Source organism: Orbicella franksi, chromosome 4 (assembly GCF_964199315.1).
Source record: "Orbicella franksi chromosome 4, jaOrbFran1.1, whole genome shotgun sequence".
NCBI lineage: Eukaryota > Metazoa > Cnidaria > Anthozoa > Scleractinia > Merulinidae > Orbicella > Orbicella franksi.
The window spans coordinates 29,039,471-29,060,528 of NC_138148.1; the positions used below are offsets into that span (position 1 = coordinate 29,039,471).

Genomic DNA, 21,058 nt, shown 5'->3' on the forward strand with positions numbered 1-21,058 from the left:
TTGAAACTTCGTGTCAAAATAATGATCAGGAGGAAATTTTAATCTGTACAGCGCAGACAATTCTCCTATCTTCCAGGCCATAAATCATGTAACTTACATGCTGGCAGAGTCTGTTACAATTCTCTTCACAATCTCGTAGCAAGAAAAGTAGATTCTCTACAGCATGGAGCACGACAACGAGACTAGAAAAGTAAAAGAAAAAGATGTTTAAAAGAATGCTCTGGTGTCTACGCTAATAACTGTCAAGTAATAAATTAAGACAAATTGATTCATTAGTCGATTGGAGAGGCGAATCTTGCAACACGTTTGTACCGTAGGTAATTATGGTGGGTGTGGCTGTGAAAAGGGGCAATGGTGACAGCATCAATCTCAACCACCATCGCTTTGGAGAGCATCACCAGCATCACGATTATCATCAGCAGCACCACCTTCACTTTCACCTTCACAATCAACATCGTCATCATTATCATCATCATCATCACCATCAATACTATCATCATTATTGTCATTACCATCGATATCACCCTATCATCGTCATTATCATTATCAGCTTCATCACCATCGACATGGTATTGAATAATAGCTTTATTTCAGGACATTAAGACACCTCGAGGGTGCTTGCATGTAAAACGTAATTGCATACCATTCTGGATCCCCAGCACAAAGTCTGCTGCCATAGCACACTTTCAACAACTGCAGTAGGATAGTGGGAATCTGTGGGTAAATAACGAGGCCCTTTCTGATCTGCAGTTGCTTTGAGTATTCGTTTTGTCTTCTCTGTTTAGGCTGCTTCTTGTTTTTAATAAGTTTCGGTTCTGTTTCATCACTCCTATCCGAGTCTCCTTCTTCTTGATCTGCATCATAACCCTCTTCCAGCATCAAATTGCCGCCCTTTTCGTTGCCGTTTGACTCGTCGTCGTCATCATCATCTTCCAAAGGATGTGACCACTCCTACGATTAGGACAACATGATTCAAAATCACGATACATGAATTTATTTTCGTAAATTAAAGCAAAAGTACACACAGTATAGTCTTTAGGTGTTACGTAAAACTACTAAACAATCAACAGCGTAAAATATTACTCTTCAAAACTCAACTTAATGCTGTTCCCTTTATCTTACATTGTAGCTACAAAACATTTACGACAAAAGGGATGTAGGATTGAGCGAGCGAATCCTCACCACTATTACCTGCCATATTTTAAAGTTCTTTCTAGATTCAGTTAGTAATGAGCGACGTCCGACAACACAAACCGTACGAAACAATACTACATTGTATGTGCACGTCTTTTGACAAACCAAAGGCACACAAGAATACCCACACGTGGCTGCGCTTTCTTGGCAGGCAATGAAAAAATGAAACAAGAAGCCTTAGTGCATGCAAATTTAACTGTCAGTTTAGATAAATAACTGACATCTGAAGCGGTAGCCCTTCAACGGGGCAAATTGATAGCACGCTAATTTGACTCGCTTCATCAATTGCTTTCATTGCAGTAAACACACACAAATCTAGCCTATGAACAGAAACATGCAATTTACAGGTGTGAATCTACATGGCTTTCTTGCTGCAACAACAAGGGAAAAAGGAAAGTTAAAATATACATACATAGATGAACAAACGTCATGATCTACTGGTATCAAGTTCCATTTAGCAAACCTCTTGACTGTCGCCATTGCTTCCTCTCCTTAGGACTGCATCCCTTTGTTGTTTCATCTCAAAGTTCAGTTGAGCAGAATTTACAATCCCATCCAGTTGCCACATTGACGCTTTGAGAAAACAATCACTTATTCCTTTGCTGAGAAATTTCTGCAAAATCCCAGATTCTGAAAACGTTTGCTTTGCTTCTTCTACCAGCTGCTCAAGACTTGGAAGTTTCTGCGGAACACAGCAGGTTCCAATTATATCACGGTCAGTCAGTGTATAATTAGTTACACCAACTTATGGAAAATACAGCCCGTCACAATACAGGAAAGCCAGTGTGTACTCGACGGTGTTACACCAAGCCTTCTCATCGTGCACTGCGCGTACGCCGCGTTGATTGAGTATGGCCACTATATTTTCTATGACAAGGTATAAAAGCGAGTGCACATGTATATACGACCAAGAAAATAATAAGTGACAATTGGGATATTCTACGGTATACCACGAAAGCTTTGCATAGCTAGTAGATACATACAAGATGTTACTCAAAAGTCTTGACCAGTGTTATTCTTTAATTCTCTCTTGACCACCATCTTACAGTACCCGCACTTGTAGGTAACACGTTACATGTAAATGTTCTAACATAAATGCTTCCCTCGACATACTTAGTCAAGCCGAAGCCGGAAGGGCGTACTTGCTAAGTAAACCAACATGTTAGACTATCTTACCTCTTTGTTTTGCCAATATTCCATGTGCGCCATTCTCATACAGACTGGTAAAACAGACTCAAACAAACCCACAAGATCCTTCAAAAACGGAATATCCTCATTCTCGGCAGTAACAACAGGTGAAACATGACCCTGAAATACCTCGAACAAACAATGCAGCAAATGATAGCTGTACACAATTCCGTCATCCTGGAGAAACAGTTCACAGAACAACTCATTTGAAACCAACAGCTGAAGACATGACCTCCAAACATTCACCCTCAGTGATGATTCAGCGGGGTGGCATGAAACCACCTGAGAGACTTGTGGTGTTTTGTCCTCCCCTTCATTTACTGTCTCTACAAAGAATGTCGTGTACTGAAGCAAAGACAGAAAGCTTTTGCAACAGACTTTGCTATCACTTTTCTCTTCACTGCTTGTCTCTGGCGACCCTGTGTTGAGGTATCCTCCCTCTACCTGGAGTAGCCTTCTTGATGCCTCCTGATTTTCCATGTTGGCAAGGAACTCAAGCACATTAAGAACTGGCTCTTGAAGCTGTGGTAGTGCTAGAAAACACTGCAGCTCATTCAAGCCACCACAGTTAAGAAACAGTTCTCGTGAGTCCAAGCAGGTAAGAAGTGAGGGCAACAACAAGATGCAATGCTCAAGAACGTCTCTACACACCCCATCTTCTGTGTGAAGTTGTTCAGAAAGGAGAGGATTGCTAGCATCTCTCGGAAAGCCAGAAAACGTATTTCCTATGAACGACGTAACTCTCTTCTCCTGCCACTCTGAACTGAATGATCCAGACCAACTGCGTGCTCTGATTTTTCTAAGTGGCTCAGCAACATCTTCAGTGAAAACTCCCTCACAGCGTAACATGCAAGGAAGAATTACCATACGGAACAGTTCGCCTTTTAGATGCTTTGATCCTAAAGTAGCCAAGGGTTTGAGTGCCTTTACAACCTCTACAGCCACGTGTGTGTCCTTATAACACACAAGGGCACAGTACTGCGAAAGGCACGTCCAGAGTGGTTTTCCATCTTTGTTGAGATCTCTAACATGCCCTCTAAGTGCGGTGGCACTGAAATCACTAGCTGAGAAACCACTGTCACTTCGCCCAGGACTTTGTTTTGATGACTTGGTGCGAAATCTCTGCACTCTTTTAGAATGAAAAGTTTGAGACTGCAATACATCAGCATCATCCTCTACACGATCAATTTCAGTGAGCACCAGTTGGTTGATAAGGCTTAGAGTAACACCTTGAAGGTCTTTTGATTGGTCAACAAACCTGAAAGTGAAACAAAATGGAACGAAATTATTGTCAGTGATATTCGTTTGCGACAAGTCACAAGGATCGATTCAAATGTACGAGCATTCCCAAAGACATTAATATGAGAGCATCAACATGTATTGCAAATCCAAGTATATTAGCAAAAGTAAGTTTCGAGCGTACAATGTATGTACAATTAGCAGACTTAATGTAAAGACTCTTCTATTGGTTAAGGAGCGGACTGGAACACGTGCAGAGGAGGCTCATGTAAAGGTACATGCGATTGATGTAACTCTTAACAGAACAACAAACACATAACTCCTGAAATAATTCTTACTTGTTTAAAAGAGTGGTCACTAGAACGTCAGGTGAGACACAACGACAAATTCCAACTTTTTCAAGACAGGTGAGTATGCTCATCCTCAACTTTGGATTTTTGATCTCCTTGACAACAGTCAGTAGTGTAATGGCAGGTCTGGACACTGTACAAAGGTCTTCTAAGTTTAAAAAAATATATATAACAATGAATTAATTAATTATTATAGAAAAGACATTTGATATGAACAAGACACACATGTACACGATTATGTAAGAAGTTTATGTCCCAAGGTTAAAAGGCTGTTCTCTTGCTGGGCAAGTGCTAGAGAGAGGGCAAAGCTGCAATGGACTTAAATCACCTGCAGGGCAAAGCAAATAACAAACTATTCCTACATGCAGGCACGTTTTACATGACTTTCCGGAGCTTGAACAAAACTTGAATTTGCAACTTCCCTTTGGACAAGCAGCTCTCAAATCTTGTTTGCCCTGAATTACTCTTTTATTTTTACTTAAACTGGCAGACAACTTGTTTGGGCCCGTGCCCATCACGCAAGTGAGGATGAATAGTTACTTGTCCAGCAGGAAAATCTACTTGTTCCAGATAACTGGACAGCGCTCGTTTCGAGCCCTGCTTCACTGTTGATGAGGAAAACCAAGAATACGACAAGTTTTCCATCCATTAGGCTATTTTCCAGCAATAATTGTCCAGAGCTAATAATAGCCATAAACGTGTGTGCACACAATTTATGGAGGTGTGCTTTTTTTAAATTCCATTTCATTACATGCACTAACCTGGAAACTGGTCTTGCTTTGCTTTTTCAAACTCCATATCGGCAGCAGATTCTGAGCTTTCCTCCACCTCAGAACTCTGGGGGTAGACCATACCCATTTCAAAGTCATCCTCTACAACCACAGGCCACCCAGATGCCACAACAGAACTTTTTCTAGGAACGACATCTCTAGAACTTTTGCAACAACTCTTGCCTTTCTTTAACATGGAGATCATCCTGCCCAAGTTCCTCACCATCCGATTTGCTAGATTCCTTGGGTATTGTTCTATTCTCCGTGCAGATGAAGATAATGATGTCAACTTCCAATCAAGCTGGCCATCTTTGTTCTCAGAACTCACCTCTTGTGAATAAACTTCATCCAGTTTTAGAAGCAATATGGTGACAAATTCAAAACCCCCGTTAGATGAGAACTGCTCAAAAATCTCATGGCACAGTACAAATACAGTTGAGTTGATCAAGGTGCCATAGTGGATGCAAGTCATCACAAAGAGTAAGAGGCCTTGTAAGAAGCAACCTACGAGCAACTCCTGCTGAAACGTTCTCCACAAATCCAAACAAAACAACTTTGACTCCAGATCTCTTCCATGATCACCAGCTTCAGTGATAACCTTAGCAAGTTCAATGTGCTGTAGAGTTGTTAAGAACTCTTTGTCAAGGCAACCCCCAGAGATCACCTCCAAGAGCTTCTGGACATACGAAGTCTTTGACAGCTGTTTGGCAGCCTTTGGATTTCTACATGCCGTGTAGAGAATTGCAAAAACTGTTCTTAATATTGCAAGCTGAATTGCAGTAGCTGCAGCAGGATCCCACTCACAAAGAACTTCGCCACTGTGATCTTTAGCATCACTAAGGGTATACAGAATGTCTATGAGCTGGCCACTCGTATGCATTAGCAGGTCGGAATCTTGAAGGGACGAACTGCTTTGACATGCCAGATTCTCCAATGTTGAGAGAAGAAGAAGTGCCAGTTGAAAGTTATTGATGCTACAATCATTTCTAGTAACATTTTCAGCAGCCAAATTAGAATGTACAGTGTTGTCATCTTTTCCTTCAATAACATGCTTTAGGGGACCACTACAAGGAGGCTTGGTTCCATTTGTGTGTGTACTGCTAATTTCTGCATCAGAACACTCGCTAACATTAGTACTTAACATGCCATCAATGTCTGTCACACTTGTGAGGCTTGTGTACGCGTCACTTTCTTCTGTAGTGATGGGACTTTCAGATTTGTCCTTGACTGAAAATGGGAAGTTGAGAGGGTGGTCATCTCTGTCGATCTCATCTTCAGCTGATTTCAGGGGTTCGCTATCAATTTCATGACCTTGCTTTTGAAGATGACTAGAATTCAGGTTCGAGTCAACAGGATCCTGAGAGGACAAAAGAATCGTGTCTTTGACAATGCTATTGTGGCGAGAGATGCTCTTTGAGTCCCACCAAAGTTCATCAAAATCAGCAAAGATCAAATCCAATCCTAAAAGAATGGGAGAAAGCACAGAATCTTAGCAAGTGCAAATCAGTCATGATGGATGACTTTTAATTTGAACAACAGTACATGTCCTACATCACTTAAAATCAAAATTCTTTAAGTGACATGTACATGCAATGTAACTTACACATAGTTTCAAAGACCTGTCTATTTTGGCTGGGCATACATTATAAATTTGGCCCCACAAGAAACTTGCAGAAACTCAACTTGTGGGCATACTGATACAGTGTACATGTATTTGTGCAGCCATGTACTTGAACATGTACATGAGGTAATTAGAACACTTAGCAATGCATTAATGGACAGTCTCAAAGCTCATGTTCTCTCCATGAAGAGAAATATTGAAGAGTCTATGTTAAGAGCATTTAGCAAAACAAGGATCTTTAGGACTTTGGATTTTGACATGTTTCAAAGCAAACATGATCTGTAAACAAGATCTTCATGGCAAACAGCTGACTTGAGTAATTTTTTCAATTTTTGTTTGAACATGACATCCATTACCATACTACTGTATGTAAAATCAGTCGGACAATTTCAAACTGGTTGCATAATGGCCACGACCAACTGTGGTTGCTTTAAGCACTGCCATTATAATTGTCAAACAAACTACATAATTTTCATTTTGAAACAAACAGAAAAGTTTTGACCATACCAAAAAGAGGATCATAATCTTGTAACGGCACCTTGAGAACCACAGGTAGCAGAGAAACTAGTAGATTAGAAAGCTCTAATCTACTTCCAGCAACCTGGCAAAGAAAAGTTCTAAATGTTAATTAAAGTCAAACATATTTTATATTAAATACAATGAAATTACAATTATTAATAATTATTACTTTACTTGATATAGAACTGACAAGAAAAAAATTAAAGATGTAACATACAATCATATACTAATATAATTGTAAATGTAAAATTAATGTTTGCTTGTTAATAATATTTTTATTTTCCCTATGACACAGAGTTCTGAGGTGCTCATGATGCTCTGATTAATAAAAGTGTTCATCAAGACATATCAAGATTGATTGTTACATGTAGAATTAATAAATTTTTTTAGGAGTCTGTGCTGGTTTTTGTAGTAGGAGTCAAACCACAAAACTTGGAGAAAAACCCTCAAGCAACGATGAGGACCAACAACAAACTTATATCTATAAGATGTTAGGTCCAGGATTTGATTTGAGGCAGCAGCTCACTACCGCTTCCCAAGGACCTAATGTACCTCTCAACAAGCCCTCTCAAACCCATCAAGTAATGCTCCAATTCTTCATGTAGCATGCATAAAATAATGGAGAAGTGTGGTTCAGCCCTTGATTCTTGAAACTCAAGTCAGTGTTCTTAGTTACTGTAATATCTGTAAATAAGACACTCAAGCTTTGGTGTTCACAACCAGATACAGTTTGTTTGTTTCTTTATTATATTAATTAATAACACAAGTGGCTTACATGTTGCCATGCATGCATCAAGATCACTTCAGTGACACACTCGCCTAACTGCTTGTGTGCCACTTTCTTGTTCATACCACATTTCAGGAGCGGATATAGGATTTTCCATGGGGTTTGGGGGGAGGGGGGGTGGCTTGTACCTTGGGGTTGTAGAATCAACGAGGCATGTCCCCAAATGCTGCAATTTGAGAATTGGAACTTAATTGAAAACTGTTACACTAGAAGTACTACCAATGTAACAAAGTAAAAATTACTAACAATGAGGTACCTGTCCAGAGTGTTTGTCTTAAACTATTTCTGCCATAGTAGTCACAATCTTTTTTTAATTTTTGTTTCTATTTTTGGTGCTCTAATTGGGGTTGCCCTCCCAGTCTAACACCTCCCCCCTCCCCCCCCCCCCCCAGCCCCACCCATAAATCCACCCCAGGTCTGTATTTTGACACCATCTGTGATCTATTACTGAACAGAAGCACAGCAACATGGAATCAATTTGAAAAATACATTACAGGGTTGTTAACAAGGGCTGTAACCCGTAACACCTGTTACAGCTGAGTATGTTTGATGGACCCTGGATGTTACAGGATAACTGGCCTGTAGTTGATACAATTCACCCATAAAGTAACAAGTTTGCTATGGGTGTGAAGATCAAGGCTACAGGTGAATGAAAACTTAATGACAGCCCTGCATTATAAAAAGATAATATAATATACACGTATACAGTACATGTAAACCAATTTATTTTGCGCAATTACCTTGCTCGCTAGAATGCACAACATCTGAAGCAGAAGAAGACCTTGCCCATGACAAAGATATTCCACCAATGACTGTTCAGTTTCATCTTGACATTTCAGAAGAATAGCAGACTGGAACTCACTTGTCAACACATTGCTAACACTGTAAATATCACTACAGAAGAAGCACACAAGTATTGTTTTGTAAAAGATGCACAATACAGCCATGCCAGCTTAATTAATTAAAATAATTTCAAAATTAAATGCGATATGGATTGAGTAATTTGCCCCAGAGGACTATAAATTGTTCATCTGGAAAAAATGATCAAGGATCACCGGATCACCGAATCAAGGATCAGGTAGCAAAGATCAAGGATTGAGGATCAGTTTAAAATAAATCAAAGAAATTATAATAAATAAATTAATAGACATGATTGATTGCTCCCCTACATGACTCAGTCAAGATCTATTTTAACAATTTTAAATTGTTGTAAAGTAAGAATACTGGTGGGCAGCATGCAGCAACAACTAAAAATCTTGTACAACTGAGTTTATTAATCGACCGGTTTTGTCTGCTAGTGAGACTTTTTCGTTTGTATTTAAAATGAATGCATAAAATAAAGGTAAAGAAATGCAAATTGACCCAAATACTTAAGGGCATTTTTTGTATCACAATGGTTTCTTATTGCATGATATACATCTCAGTTTGTAATAATGAGCAGTTCTTATGTATTATCAACATCTTGCATGTGGCATCAGATTAAGTCGCACGAGTGTGTGACAAGCAACTTGATACCATATCACAACAAGCAAGTACTGTACTGATAGGTTTCCTGGTCATGTCCACGTTTGATTCATCAAAATACTCTATCGTGTAAATTTAAGAACATCTTGAGAACGTTTGCATTGTTTATGCAATGAAAATCCCCGAAAACTATACTGGAATCAAGAATAGACAGTTTCTTATCTAACTTGTGATCAAGCGTTCTCGGGGGTAGCGTAAAATTCGGTGGAAAGGGCAAGGGCAAAAAATGCCTGTCTGTCAACAGCGATGTTATCTTGTGTTATGCTACATGTACATCAATCACCAGAAAATCTTGCAGCTCGCAGGAAAACATGATTTACATGTTTACTTATACAAGGATCATCACAGATTTTTTAAGCACAGCTGCTTTTGCAAACCATGCTTAACCATTTGTGCAGTTCCCCTGTTGAAGCTGTTGAGAAACAGAGAATCGGCAAACATCAAAGTCTTTTATTTTATCGGAAGTGATCAAGTGTGGGAATAAACTTTCTGTCTACTCTGCTTATCCGTGACAAAAAAAACCATTTTTCCTCGTTAGTTGTCAGGTACTCTCTTTAAAGAAAAAAAATCACGTAAGACTAAGAACTGATTCAATTCTCCAATGTGTGTTCTTGAGATTTTCGACTTGTTGCTTCTGTGTATACATCAGGGGACTCACAAGTCTCATAACAATGTTACTTTCCGAATCAATTGTCAAATAATGTCTTTGTCAAATCCCGTCGGCAAGACAACTATGTAAAACGTCTTCTTCTAAGCAAGTGATTCTTCAGATGTATTCCATCTGCTTTTCCTTTAAGGATATGAGGTCAGTAAAAATTTGCAGAGATAAACTTAAACCAGCTGAAAATTTGCTGTTCACTCCAGCAGTTGTCAAAAATGGCTTTGTGTTTTTAAGTCAGATACACAATCACATACCAACATTCAGGATAATTTGGAAATTTTGTGAATTGAACCGTTTGCTACTTCTTCTCCAATATAGCATATGCACATTCAAATAAACCTGCCCTGTAGCTGTCTTCAATGGCTGTCCTAATAGTTCAGAGCTAGTCCGTAGGCAACAACTGGCACTTTCACAAAGTGGTATGGCTTTTTCAGTATTGAGTATATTTTTATATTAATGTGCCTATTTCGCTTATTTTCTCTTATTTTCACTTAAGCATATGAGAGATCTTGACTGAGTCACGTAGTGAAGCACTCAATCATGTCTACTGATTTATTTAATTTATTTGATTTATTTTGAACTAATCCTTGATCCTTGATCCTGTGATCCGGTGTTCGTTGATCCAGCTTTTCCAGGAAACTCTAAAAAATTAGCATTACTATAACCTGCCAATTCAGCAGACTGTCAATTCCCCTTTCAAAAATTCCAAGAAACCTTGAAAACCAATAGGGTATTATCCACCCCTCCCTCCACAACCACTTGTACAGTGGTGTACATCTACCACTAACAGTAGCAAGGGTCACTTCATAGGGACCCCAAATGTAAGTCGCGGTAAAAAAAAAAAATTAAATGGCAGTCTACAGTACTGGTCACAGGGATTGTAGCACCTACACTTGTGTAAAATGTGTGTAAAATGCATGTAGTAAATGTGTACAGTGCGAGTAACGCGAATGTGCAACTGAAATAACGTGTAATTTTTTTTTTTTTTTGCTAATAACACACATGAAAAATTTACTGTTCTTTAATTTGACGTGTATTTGCATATTTAAATTGGAGGAAGAAACCTTTGTTATTCATATACGCATTAGACAGATTTTGGTCATGTGCTAGGCTAGGCAACAACATCATAAGTTTATAAGTAGACCACCAATATTACATCGCTTTGTTTCCAATAATATATTAATATATTATAATATTATGTCAAGGCTAAATAGCCAGGCATCTCTCTAATGACACTGTATTCTTTCTCCACTAGAGAGACATCTGAAGTTCAACCTAATCCATCTAAATTACTCAAGATTACTCAGATCATGGTGCATTAAACGAACTGTAGAATCCTTGCCCAGAGTGGGTTTTTTGGCTCCTTAAATACACAATGATCCAAGAGATTTTAGCTCAATCAGTTTAGAAAAGAAATGCACAAATAATACATATTTGGATTTAAGAATCTAATCTTGGAATGCACCCTAAATCATCAGCACATATACCTCCAGGGTTGTCTAGGAGAACGGCTAAATACAGGAAGTATGTATGTGTAATTGTAATTTATAGAGAGTTTTTATTACACAGGTAGGCTATGTAGTCCAGTCGAGGGCCAAGAACTAAAATCAACCAATCAGACTGCTCTCATTACCGGTCCAATATTCTGTCAAAATTGGAACAGGCATTCTCCCGAATGATCCCATACAATCACTCTTGAAGATTTTTTGGTACAGGCGTACCTGTAGTTTTATGGCTCATGTCTCTGAATAAATAAATTAAAATATTTAGAGAGAAAAACACATCAGCCTTAGGTGGTTTTTGGGTGGGTCCTCTATCCTGGTCAAATTGGAATTTGGAAATGTTGGTTTTTGTGGAGGGAGAAAAACTGGAGAACCCGGAAAAAAACCCTCGGAGCAAGGCAAGAACCAACAACAAACTCAACCAAGATATGGCACCAGGCTGGAATTGAACCTGGGCCACATTAGTGGAAAACGAGAGATCTCACCAGTTCAGAATCCCTGCTCCCCGATGATGTTTGTTTAACATCAGATGTAAGACAGTGTACTCAGATACAAAACTCCTCTCCTGAGGGCAGCCAGGGGATAGACTACAAGTAGCTGTATAGTCTAACATAGCTGACAACAATCAGAACTTCACAGATCAATACCTACATTATTCTGTCGCTAAATCATACCTCCCAATAAGAAGTCCAATTATTATTCTTACCCAAAGCTTGAAACCTTGTTCAAATCCCCTTTTGCAGCACGATAGGCGTGTAAAAACGCCACCATAAAAAGCTCCAGGTGTTTGCTTTTCTCCTGAGAGTAAAAACAAACAAAAAGTGGTAGTAGACTTAAGATTCGTTGCTGGGATCCAAATGAGATAACGGTCTAAAGTAAAACAGAAACATCTCCACCCCTACCCCCATATCGAATCATATCAACCAAGCACAGCTCTAAGATAATTTAATTAGCAACGCAATTTGCTTTGCTAAAATCAGAAAGACCACAAGAAGTAAGAAAATTGTTTCAAGTAAGAAGCGCTCCCACAGTGCTTTGAAAGCCTTAGGAACAAGCGGAGCGATGGACAATACTATAAAGCTTGATCAACACATCACGTGCGAGTGAAATCTGGACAGAACACGGTTAAGCCATACCTGTGGTTTTTCAGTCGAACTGCACCTCATATAAGCACTCCAGCGATCTCGGAGTTGTTGCAAAACTCCATCGTCCTGGCTATTGCTTGCCATCATCAAATTGCAGAGCAAAAGAAGTTATTTATAGCCTGGCGCGTTGAGGCGTGTGAATGTTGTCGTTTTTGCATCATTCCAGATGACAGCTGAGGCGAAAACGAAGGTCTCTAAACTCCTCGCATGAAACTTCGATTTACGGCATAGTACCAAAATAAGACACAATTTTGGTCAAGCTCTTGATATTCGTTTCTTTTAGACGGAATTTGCTGAAATCTGAGGTGTTCTGTATCTCGACAGACACTAAATTTCACCCAAATCTCTCTCAAAACGAAAATAGCCCAGGCGAAAAGTCTACTAGGAGAAGCCGCTGACAACCTACTTCCGGTTACGCGGGACTACATAAATAATTTGTCTGAAAATAGTCCAAAATGGACCAATTGAATTATTTTTTCCAGTTATAGGACGGTGCCTACTAAATACAGAGGTTTTTGCGCCAGGTTAAGCCCACGCGGAAAAAGTAGGTCTTTGCAAGGGCTACTGGAATCCCCGAAGAAAAATTGGGGTAGCCATGCATTTTTTTCGAGATAATTAGCCTTGAATCTCAACAAAAATGCTGACATCATCATTTTTCTGAAAAAAGAAGGAAAGGATATTCCTTCACACATTTCCTTAGAATTCGCCTTTACAGACAGAAAAGCAAACACGTTTATAAAGATCTTAAAACTACATGGTAAATCGTAACATAAAAACCATTTTTGGTCTGTTTTTAATAACAAAATCGTTGCAACGGCGCTTTTAGGGTCTCTGACAGCCTTCCTCTGGTTCAGCCAAAGTACAGTCTAAATACCTTTTGCTCACAACCAGAAACTAACCACGTGTTAAATAGGCTTGCCACTTCCATTTCATAGCATAAAATGTGGGGGTAGCCACGCGTTTTTAAAAGTTATTGATCTTTTTTGAAACCTTTTACGGTACCCGTAAAATATTTTCCTGTCACCTCCCCAGTAAGTATAGCACTTGCGTATCTCGAACTTGTTTTGCGCGCGCACTACGCCATCTGCAGGTACATGTTTATAGTTGGATTAAGGAAGAAGCATTTTTTCTGTTTTTTTTTTTTTTTTTTTTTTTTTTTTTGAATTGAGTAATAGATTTCTCTGTGTAAAATAAATATGGACCAATTCTCAGTGTAAAGCAAAAAACAATCGTCGGAAACGTGAGTTTAGCAAGCAATCGTGACTATAATCACGGTGCTATTATAAGGATTTAATGGGTATAAACAAGGTGCTGTTGCTCCTAAACGAACATGGGGACCCCTCATTTTTATTTCCAAATTTAAGTTCCTACAATATAAACAGTCAATAGGCAAAGTTTGACAAAAATCTCAGTGCCGGTTCTATTTTAGTGGAATAACCTTAGGTATAATTTTCCGCAGATGACAGTTAGTTTTTCAGCTGGAAGACGTTAACAGTTAGTGGTTAGCGATATGCTGCTATTCTGGTGAGCTTGATTTGGTCACAGTGGGAAAATTTTGCTTTCATTTTAGCCGTGTACTTGATAGCCTAATTGATTGCGTCATTGTCAACCCCAGAGTGCGCGTGGCGCTTAAACCTGTCTTGCGTGCGTGATGCGCAGAACGTGTGCGCACTAACAAAAGTAGGCACCGTCCTTAAATTTTAACAAACTATACCCCATAAGCCTAACCAAGATTGCAGAAATTACGTACGCAATATATCAGGAACTTTCCAAGAGAAGATTGTACAAAGAATATGTCAGAAGAAAACTCAACAACGCTTTAGAGGTTAATTTGCTCCGAAGTTTTGTCTTTGCGAGTAGTCCCTCCTTCTCTCTTAGAAAAATAATCTGACTTGAGCTCACGATCCAATTGGAAACTAGTAATTTATGAGCGGTCAACTTCAAAAACAAAACACGCAATGAGCTCTAAGCCTGAGCCCGCGATATGGCACGTAAACTGGTCAGTGGATAGCTTGTTGTGGCAGCTGTCAATTAACAATGGCGTGGATTCCCAAAATCAAAGATGTAGCGGCGGTAATGGTGCTACTCTCTTAGGGCGCTTTCCATTCGACCAAAAATTCCAAAATTTCGAAACGGGGACAAATGGTACGGAAATTTCCTGGGATAAGTTCCAGAAAATCCGGAAATTGTTGAATTTCCGAAAAGCGAACCATTCAACCGAAAATTCCGGAAATTCCGGGATGAAAATCAAATGGTTGTCCTCTTTTTCAGAAATTATGCAAATTCGCAATTTTCCTATTCAGCGCTAGTTCTGTTGGCCGCTATCACAGCGAGTTGGACGGATATTTTGTACCTTGATTTTGCCAAGGCCTTCGACACAGTTGATCACGTCATTCTTATTGAAAAGCTGAAATGGTACGGTGTCACAGGCCAACTAATAGATTGGTTTTCTGACTACCTAAAGGACAGATCGCAGAGAGTTGTGATTGACGGCACCGCCTCTGAGCGTCTACCGGTCACTTCCGGTGTACCCCAGCGTAGTCTTGTCGGCCCACTCCTCTTTGTGATATTTATCAATGACCTCCCTGATGTCATCCATGAGCAAACCAGCACCGCTCTGTATGCTGATGATACCAAGCTGCACCGTACTATTTTGTCAGTGAAGGACTGTGCTATTCTCCAGCAGGATCTGACAAGTTTAAACACCTGGAGCCACGAATCAAATATGAAGTTCAACGCCTCCAAATGCAAAGTGCTAACAATTAAGCGAAAGAAAACACCTGTAAACCATGAATATCACCTTGGCGAGGTAAACATACAACGCGTTCAGGAGGAAAAAGACCTCGGTGTAACTATTACTAAAAATCTAACGTGGGACTCGCATGTAATTCGTATTGTACTCAAGGCTAATAGAATGCTGGGACTCTTAAAGAGAACTTGCCCACTTATGACCGACATCAAAGTAAGGCGGACACTTTATCTATCTCTCGTGAAGTCACAGCTTACTTATGCCACGGAAGTTTGGTCTCCTGCTAGTGTCAATTCGAGAACAATCTTAGAAAGAGTCCAGAGGCGCGCCACTCGCTGGATACTAAGAACTAGAATCGGCGAGATGTCCTACAAACAACGATTGCTGACTCTTCGCTTGTTACCACTAACATATGACAGGGAACTGAGAGATCTTTTATTTCTCTATAACTGTATTTCTGGATATACTGACCTAAAAATTGAACGATATGTTACTTTTACCACACATGGCCGGTCCCGCTCTAAGAACCCCACCCTCGTACTAAAACCTGCTTACTGTAAAACCGCAACTTTTCAATCTTCTTTTTTCAATAGAATTGTAAAACCCTGGAACACTATCTGTAATCTCGCCCCTCAAGACAAATTTTCTAGCCCAAGTTTATTCAAATATTTTTTTGCACGCCACTTATTTTACTTTACTGGACACTACCTATGATATTGACATGCCCTGCTCCTGGTTCCTCTTCCGTAACTGCCCTTGCCACCGCTCTTAATTTTCTGTGACTAATATTATCCGCATCTTGTTTTTAACTATTGTAATTAATTAGATTTAACTATAATTTTTAACTATAAGTTATTATTAGATTTTATTGTAATTTTTATCAAATTTAAGATTTTCTGTCACCATTCTTACTAGCTTTTAGGGTTGCGCCTCGAATGGGTAATTTTATTTTCCCGTTCGCGCAATTCCTATTGGTCCTTTCTTCTTTTAATTATTGTAACTTTGTGACCAATAAAGTTGATAGATAAATAGATAAATAGATAAATACTGCGACGCGCATTCGGAGATGGAAATACTTTAGAATCTTTCCACTTTTATCTTGATAAATACTAGCTACAGTTGAATTCGTCAAGAGAGCGTTTGCTAAAAATAACGTCCCCGTGGTGTAGTTGTTTGTTTTGCATAGGCTGGCTAGGAAATGTAGATTTAAAACGCATGCAGAACAATTGTTCGACTCATTAAACCCTTTGTTTTGCTACGTTTTCGCTACCGTTGTAGTTTGTTAAGGTCCCTGCTGTTGTGGTCTATAAAAAGTCACGACGTCGACTTATCAGTGCTTTGTTTGCTTCTATATTTGCGATTTAATTTAAACCTCGAAGTCATTGAAAAATTCCAAGCGAACAACACTGTGCGGCTTGTCATTTTCCACACTGGAAACGTCTGTGCCATTCGTCCATGGAAATTTCCGGAAATTCACACCGGAATTTTTGGTCGAATGGAAAGCGCCCTTAGTTTTCAAGGTATTGGCGTACGGACGTACGGACGTACGGACGGACGTCCGTACGGACAGTGACGTGACAACCAAATTTTTTCAGATCGATGGGTTACCAAATTTTCTAAGGTATGGGGCTCCGCTATAAACAAAAACTCGCCTCCAAACATCAATTTATCATGCCGAATTTAGCCAATAAGTTGATCCCCGTCTCTATTTCGAGCTCCTCTCAGGGGAAAAGAAATATAGTTCCAGTTGAAATAAGCGATAGTAAATGTCGGAAGGACAAATCTAAGGGGAATAGTTTTGAGTTCGAGATAACGGAGGATTCGCTTTCGAATTAGTCCAACTTTAAGCGAACGTGTCCTCGTCGCCAGGGTCTTTTCCACTTTTCAAAATGGGGGACCGGGAAGGGGCCCGGGTACCGACATTTTGAAATAGTTGAGGAGAAGTATGGAGGTGTATGCAAGTCAAAATTCGATACCCAGTAATTGCCAACAAGCCAACGCCAACAAGCTGATTCTGCTAATTGCAAGTATGGTAATGCAAAGAGACATAACGCAAACAGTACGCACAGAGGCATAACGCTAGTAACAGTAATAGGCATAACGCAAGTAGGCATAACGCAAGTACACATAACGCAAGTACCCATAACTCAAAGAGGCAGGACGCATGTAGGTAGAACGCAAGTAGGGATAAGGTAAGTAGGCACAAGGCAAATAGGCATAACGCAAGAAGGCATAACGCAGATACGCATAACACAAAGAGGCATAACGCAAAGAAGCATAACGTAGAGGCAGAACGCAAAGAGGCATAACGCAAGTAGGCATAACGCGAGAAGGCATAACGCAAAGAAGCGTAACGCAAATAGACATAATGCAAAGAGGCCTAACGTAAAGAGGCATAACCCAAGAAGGCATAATGCAAAGACGCATAACCCAAGAAGGCATAACGCAAAGAAGCATAATGCAAAGAGGCAGAACGCAAAGAGGCAGAGCCCAAGAAGGCATAACGCAAAGAGGCAATAGTCGTAGGAATGGTTGAAGGGCCAAACACTACCATTGTTGGTCAAGATAGGAAAACTTTGTCATTGATGTACGACCATGGGAGAGACGACCATGGGATAGGCGAGGAACGAGAGAGGGCGGCGGGAATCGAACCTAACCATGGAACCCGAGGTCGAAAAATCCATTGGACCAAAAACTCATCATGGAAAGTAGCCAATTGTTACATAGAAAAGCGTAAAATTGCTAAGTTTAAGGTCCCATATTTCCAGGAGTTTGCTCGTGCACTTATGAAACTCATCATATCTAATAAATTCAGCATAAAAATCGAGCGGTAGGGTTTAGTTTTGTTTGAATAAAAAATATCGTGGAAGCCTCCAGTGCAGTTCTTTGCAACTCTCTTCCTAATTTGTGGGGATAGGGGTAGAGAGAAATATTAAATGATTTATTCATTGTTTTTTTGGTTTGTTTTTTCTTTGTGGGGAGCCACGAAGAAAACCAACTTGTTAATGTATAGCTTTCCAGCTCGCACTTAAATCTCACTACACATTGAATCAGTTTTTGTGTCGTCTCAAGACTGTAATATCATCAATGAGCTCAATAAAGAAGTAGTAGTAGCAGTGATAGCTGCAGTAGTAGTCACGTGGAGGTGGAGGTAGTGCTAGTCATTTTCAACACAGGAATCGAAACCTTCAATACTTGCAAAGACCTCTGATCATGCACACTCGTTGTAAGGATCATCACCTTCTCTTCAGTCCAAATTAAGAATGTCACCGTACTACTCAGCTAGAGGGTTAATGTTTAGAGTACTAAGTCAAGTTATAATGTATATGGATGCAGACATAGTGCATTTGCCACTGTTTGCATTGCGCAGTAGTAAAGGATCCATTTCCGTAACGGAAACTTTTGTCAGAAGTGCAGTATTTTGTCAGCTGTACATACCAGTTTTTTTTTTGTTTTTTTTTTAAAAAACAAACAAACAAACTCCTTTTTGGGTATCTTTAAATAACATGGAAAGAGCGAAAAAACTTCGACAAAATTCCATTTTGTTTGTTTAGTCCTCGGTGTCCTCCTTATTATTGTCATCAACCATGACAATGTCGGCTCCATCCTCAACTCATTGCTGTTTTGGACGTCCATACCTATCGATGTCAGGGCATGCAATACTCCTAGCAACTGAAAAACAACTGACAGCGCTCTAAAAGTGCTAAATTCGCAAGTGACGATTACCTCTAAATCGCTTCAGTGCCGGACACTATATGACAGCGACTAACAGATCCGGAACAATTGCGTCCGACATAAGCTTTTAAAATTGACAGACGATTGCTTAAGATGTCCACTAGATTTAGACTTTTCCAGTAAGCTTACATCACTCTAGAAAAACACAATCAGCCTTTGTCGGCCGCGGATTGACTGACTTTTCCGGGGTTCTCGTTGTAAAAACAAATATTGTTTTGCATCTGGGGACGAATTGATTTGATTAACCTGATGTCGGTTTTAAATCATTTGTCATAGCGCTGTTTTTTTGCAAAAGAAAAAATACTACCATTTCAGCTGAAGATGTTAACTTTTTTTTTCTTGCTAACTTTTTGCGCCATTCAAGTACTTCGCGTTGAATCGCATATCACGTATCGCGACATGTACTTGGTTGGTCCAGTTAAGGAAAGACTTAACACTAGGGAGTGGATGCAATGCCTCATTGCTTGTTCAACCTCTAACGATTGTGTTTCTTACAACTTTGAGCCAGAATCGGGAACTTGTGAGCTCCTCAGAGAGGGACTAGATTTGGGGAGGAATTGTTATCGAAGAAAGTTCCTCGTGCGCTTCCCAGGATGGATTTTTCATCAGATCACTGGTACGTGAGCAGGTTTTTCATAGTGCTTTAGGAAAAAGTTCTAAAAGGAATTTACATGGGCAAAATATGAAACTACACGTAGAATAACCGAGTCATATGCTCTGAAATGACCCGAAAAACTGAGGACCGTAGATAGGGTTTGCTGCCATCTAGGATCTGATTAAAATTTTAAATGTCAGCTGCAGAAATAAGGTGATGGTTAACTAATAGCTCATATCTGAGATGTGCAAAAATTACTGACAGCTGAGAGATGGCTCAAATTTTCACATGCTACATGTAGCCGACAACTTTCCAAAACTTCACCTGTTAATTGACATGGCAGCACCGCCTTGCAGTGACGCTCAGAAAACGTATGTTAACACCATTACTCATGATCGGAAATACCATGATCGGAAATAATTCTTTGAACGCTTGGGTAGCAACGCGAGAGAACTGGACGCCAGCGCAGAACGAGAGAAGGGTAGGGGGTCGCGCTCGCTTTTTCCTTCGCGTGCGCTGAAAATTAGAAAAGCTGTGAACAGTCCACGTACCATCTTGGCCAAATGTGTCTGATCCATAAATGGAGTTTTGTATTCAAGGACTGACTTGTAGAAGTGGCCAACCACCAAAATCTACAAATTATCCCGGGTAAAAACGAATACCGCCTAGGTGTGTCTTAGGCCCAACGGTTGGGTCTAAAAATATATTTCTCAGGTTTTATTTTTATGTTTATTTTTATTTTGCCGGAGGTTCAAAGACTTTATAAAGCAAAACATGTTATTGGAATTTCCAGCTACTCATGTCAATGGGGTAGATCATTTTTGCACCTAAGGCCCTCATTTGGACTACATGTTTTACATTTTAAATAAGCTATCAAATTAGACCAGGACGAATTGACTTGCTAAGAAGTCCTCTACTTTTCGATTCGTTCTCAATTATATTGTGCTATAACAATGATTATAAAACTGATTGAAAGATTTATTTCAACAATATATGAATTATTGTTTACGTAGTCTCACTTTGTTAAGGTTTGTTTTTTAGCAAATGTAAATTGCTGAGGTGAACACATCCAAAAACCCTCGATCCCAACATAATCGACAACTTTTGCTTTAACATCACTCATAAGATTTATCTTGTCACTGAATAACTGACAGATAATATGTTAGGAGAATTAGAGGCTGTTTTCAGTATTAATTAATAAAAATTGCTCTGTTCATTTGCTGAAGTTCCTTATTCTCCATCTTTATTCTTAGACCCTAGAGAGCCCTCCACGGATGCGACCATGGGGGGCTGAAGGTAACTAAGGACGATACGAATTGGGGCAGATTCACTGCTTTTACAAGCTATCACACCGCCCTGTAGGAAATTAAAGTTTATTACTGACCAGGCAGTAGTTTGATTGACCTCTCTTGCCAATACACCAAATCAATAATAATAATAATAATAATAATAATAATAATAATAATAAAAATTCAAGCA

The 21,058-nt window shown here is 39.5% G+C and overlaps 1 protein-coding gene across 1 annotated transcript in view; it reads right to left on the minus strand.

Moving 5' to 3' along the window:
- LOC145485093 (lysosomal-trafficking regulator-like) overlaps positions 1–12,997 on the minus strand; it is a 61,477-nt gene extending 48,480 nt beyond the window's left edge. Inside the window, exons 1-10 of the mRNA XM_081463735.1 lie at positions 12,492–12,997; positions 12,062–12,153; positions 8,409–8,562; positions 6,870–6,963; positions 4,733–6,202; positions 3,960–4,119; positions 2,371–3,640; positions 1,658–1,876; positions 644–951; positions 98–182 (exon numbers count right to left, since the gene is read on the minus strand). Of these exons, the coding sequence (XP_081319861.1) occupies positions 98–182; positions 644–951; positions 1,658–1,876; positions 2,371–3,640; positions 3,960–4,119; positions 4,733–6,202; positions 6,870–6,963; positions 8,409–8,562; positions 12,062–12,153; positions 12,492–12,587 (3,948 nt within the window). The 5' untranslated portion in view covers positions 12,588–12,997. The remainder of the gene's footprint in view (positions 1–97; positions 183–643; positions 952–1,657; positions 1,877–2,370; positions 3,641–3,959; positions 4,120–4,732; positions 6,203–6,869; positions 6,964–8,408; positions 8,563–12,061; positions 12,154–12,491) is intronic.
- Between the last annotated feature and the right edge of the window lie 8,061 nt (positions 12,998–21,058).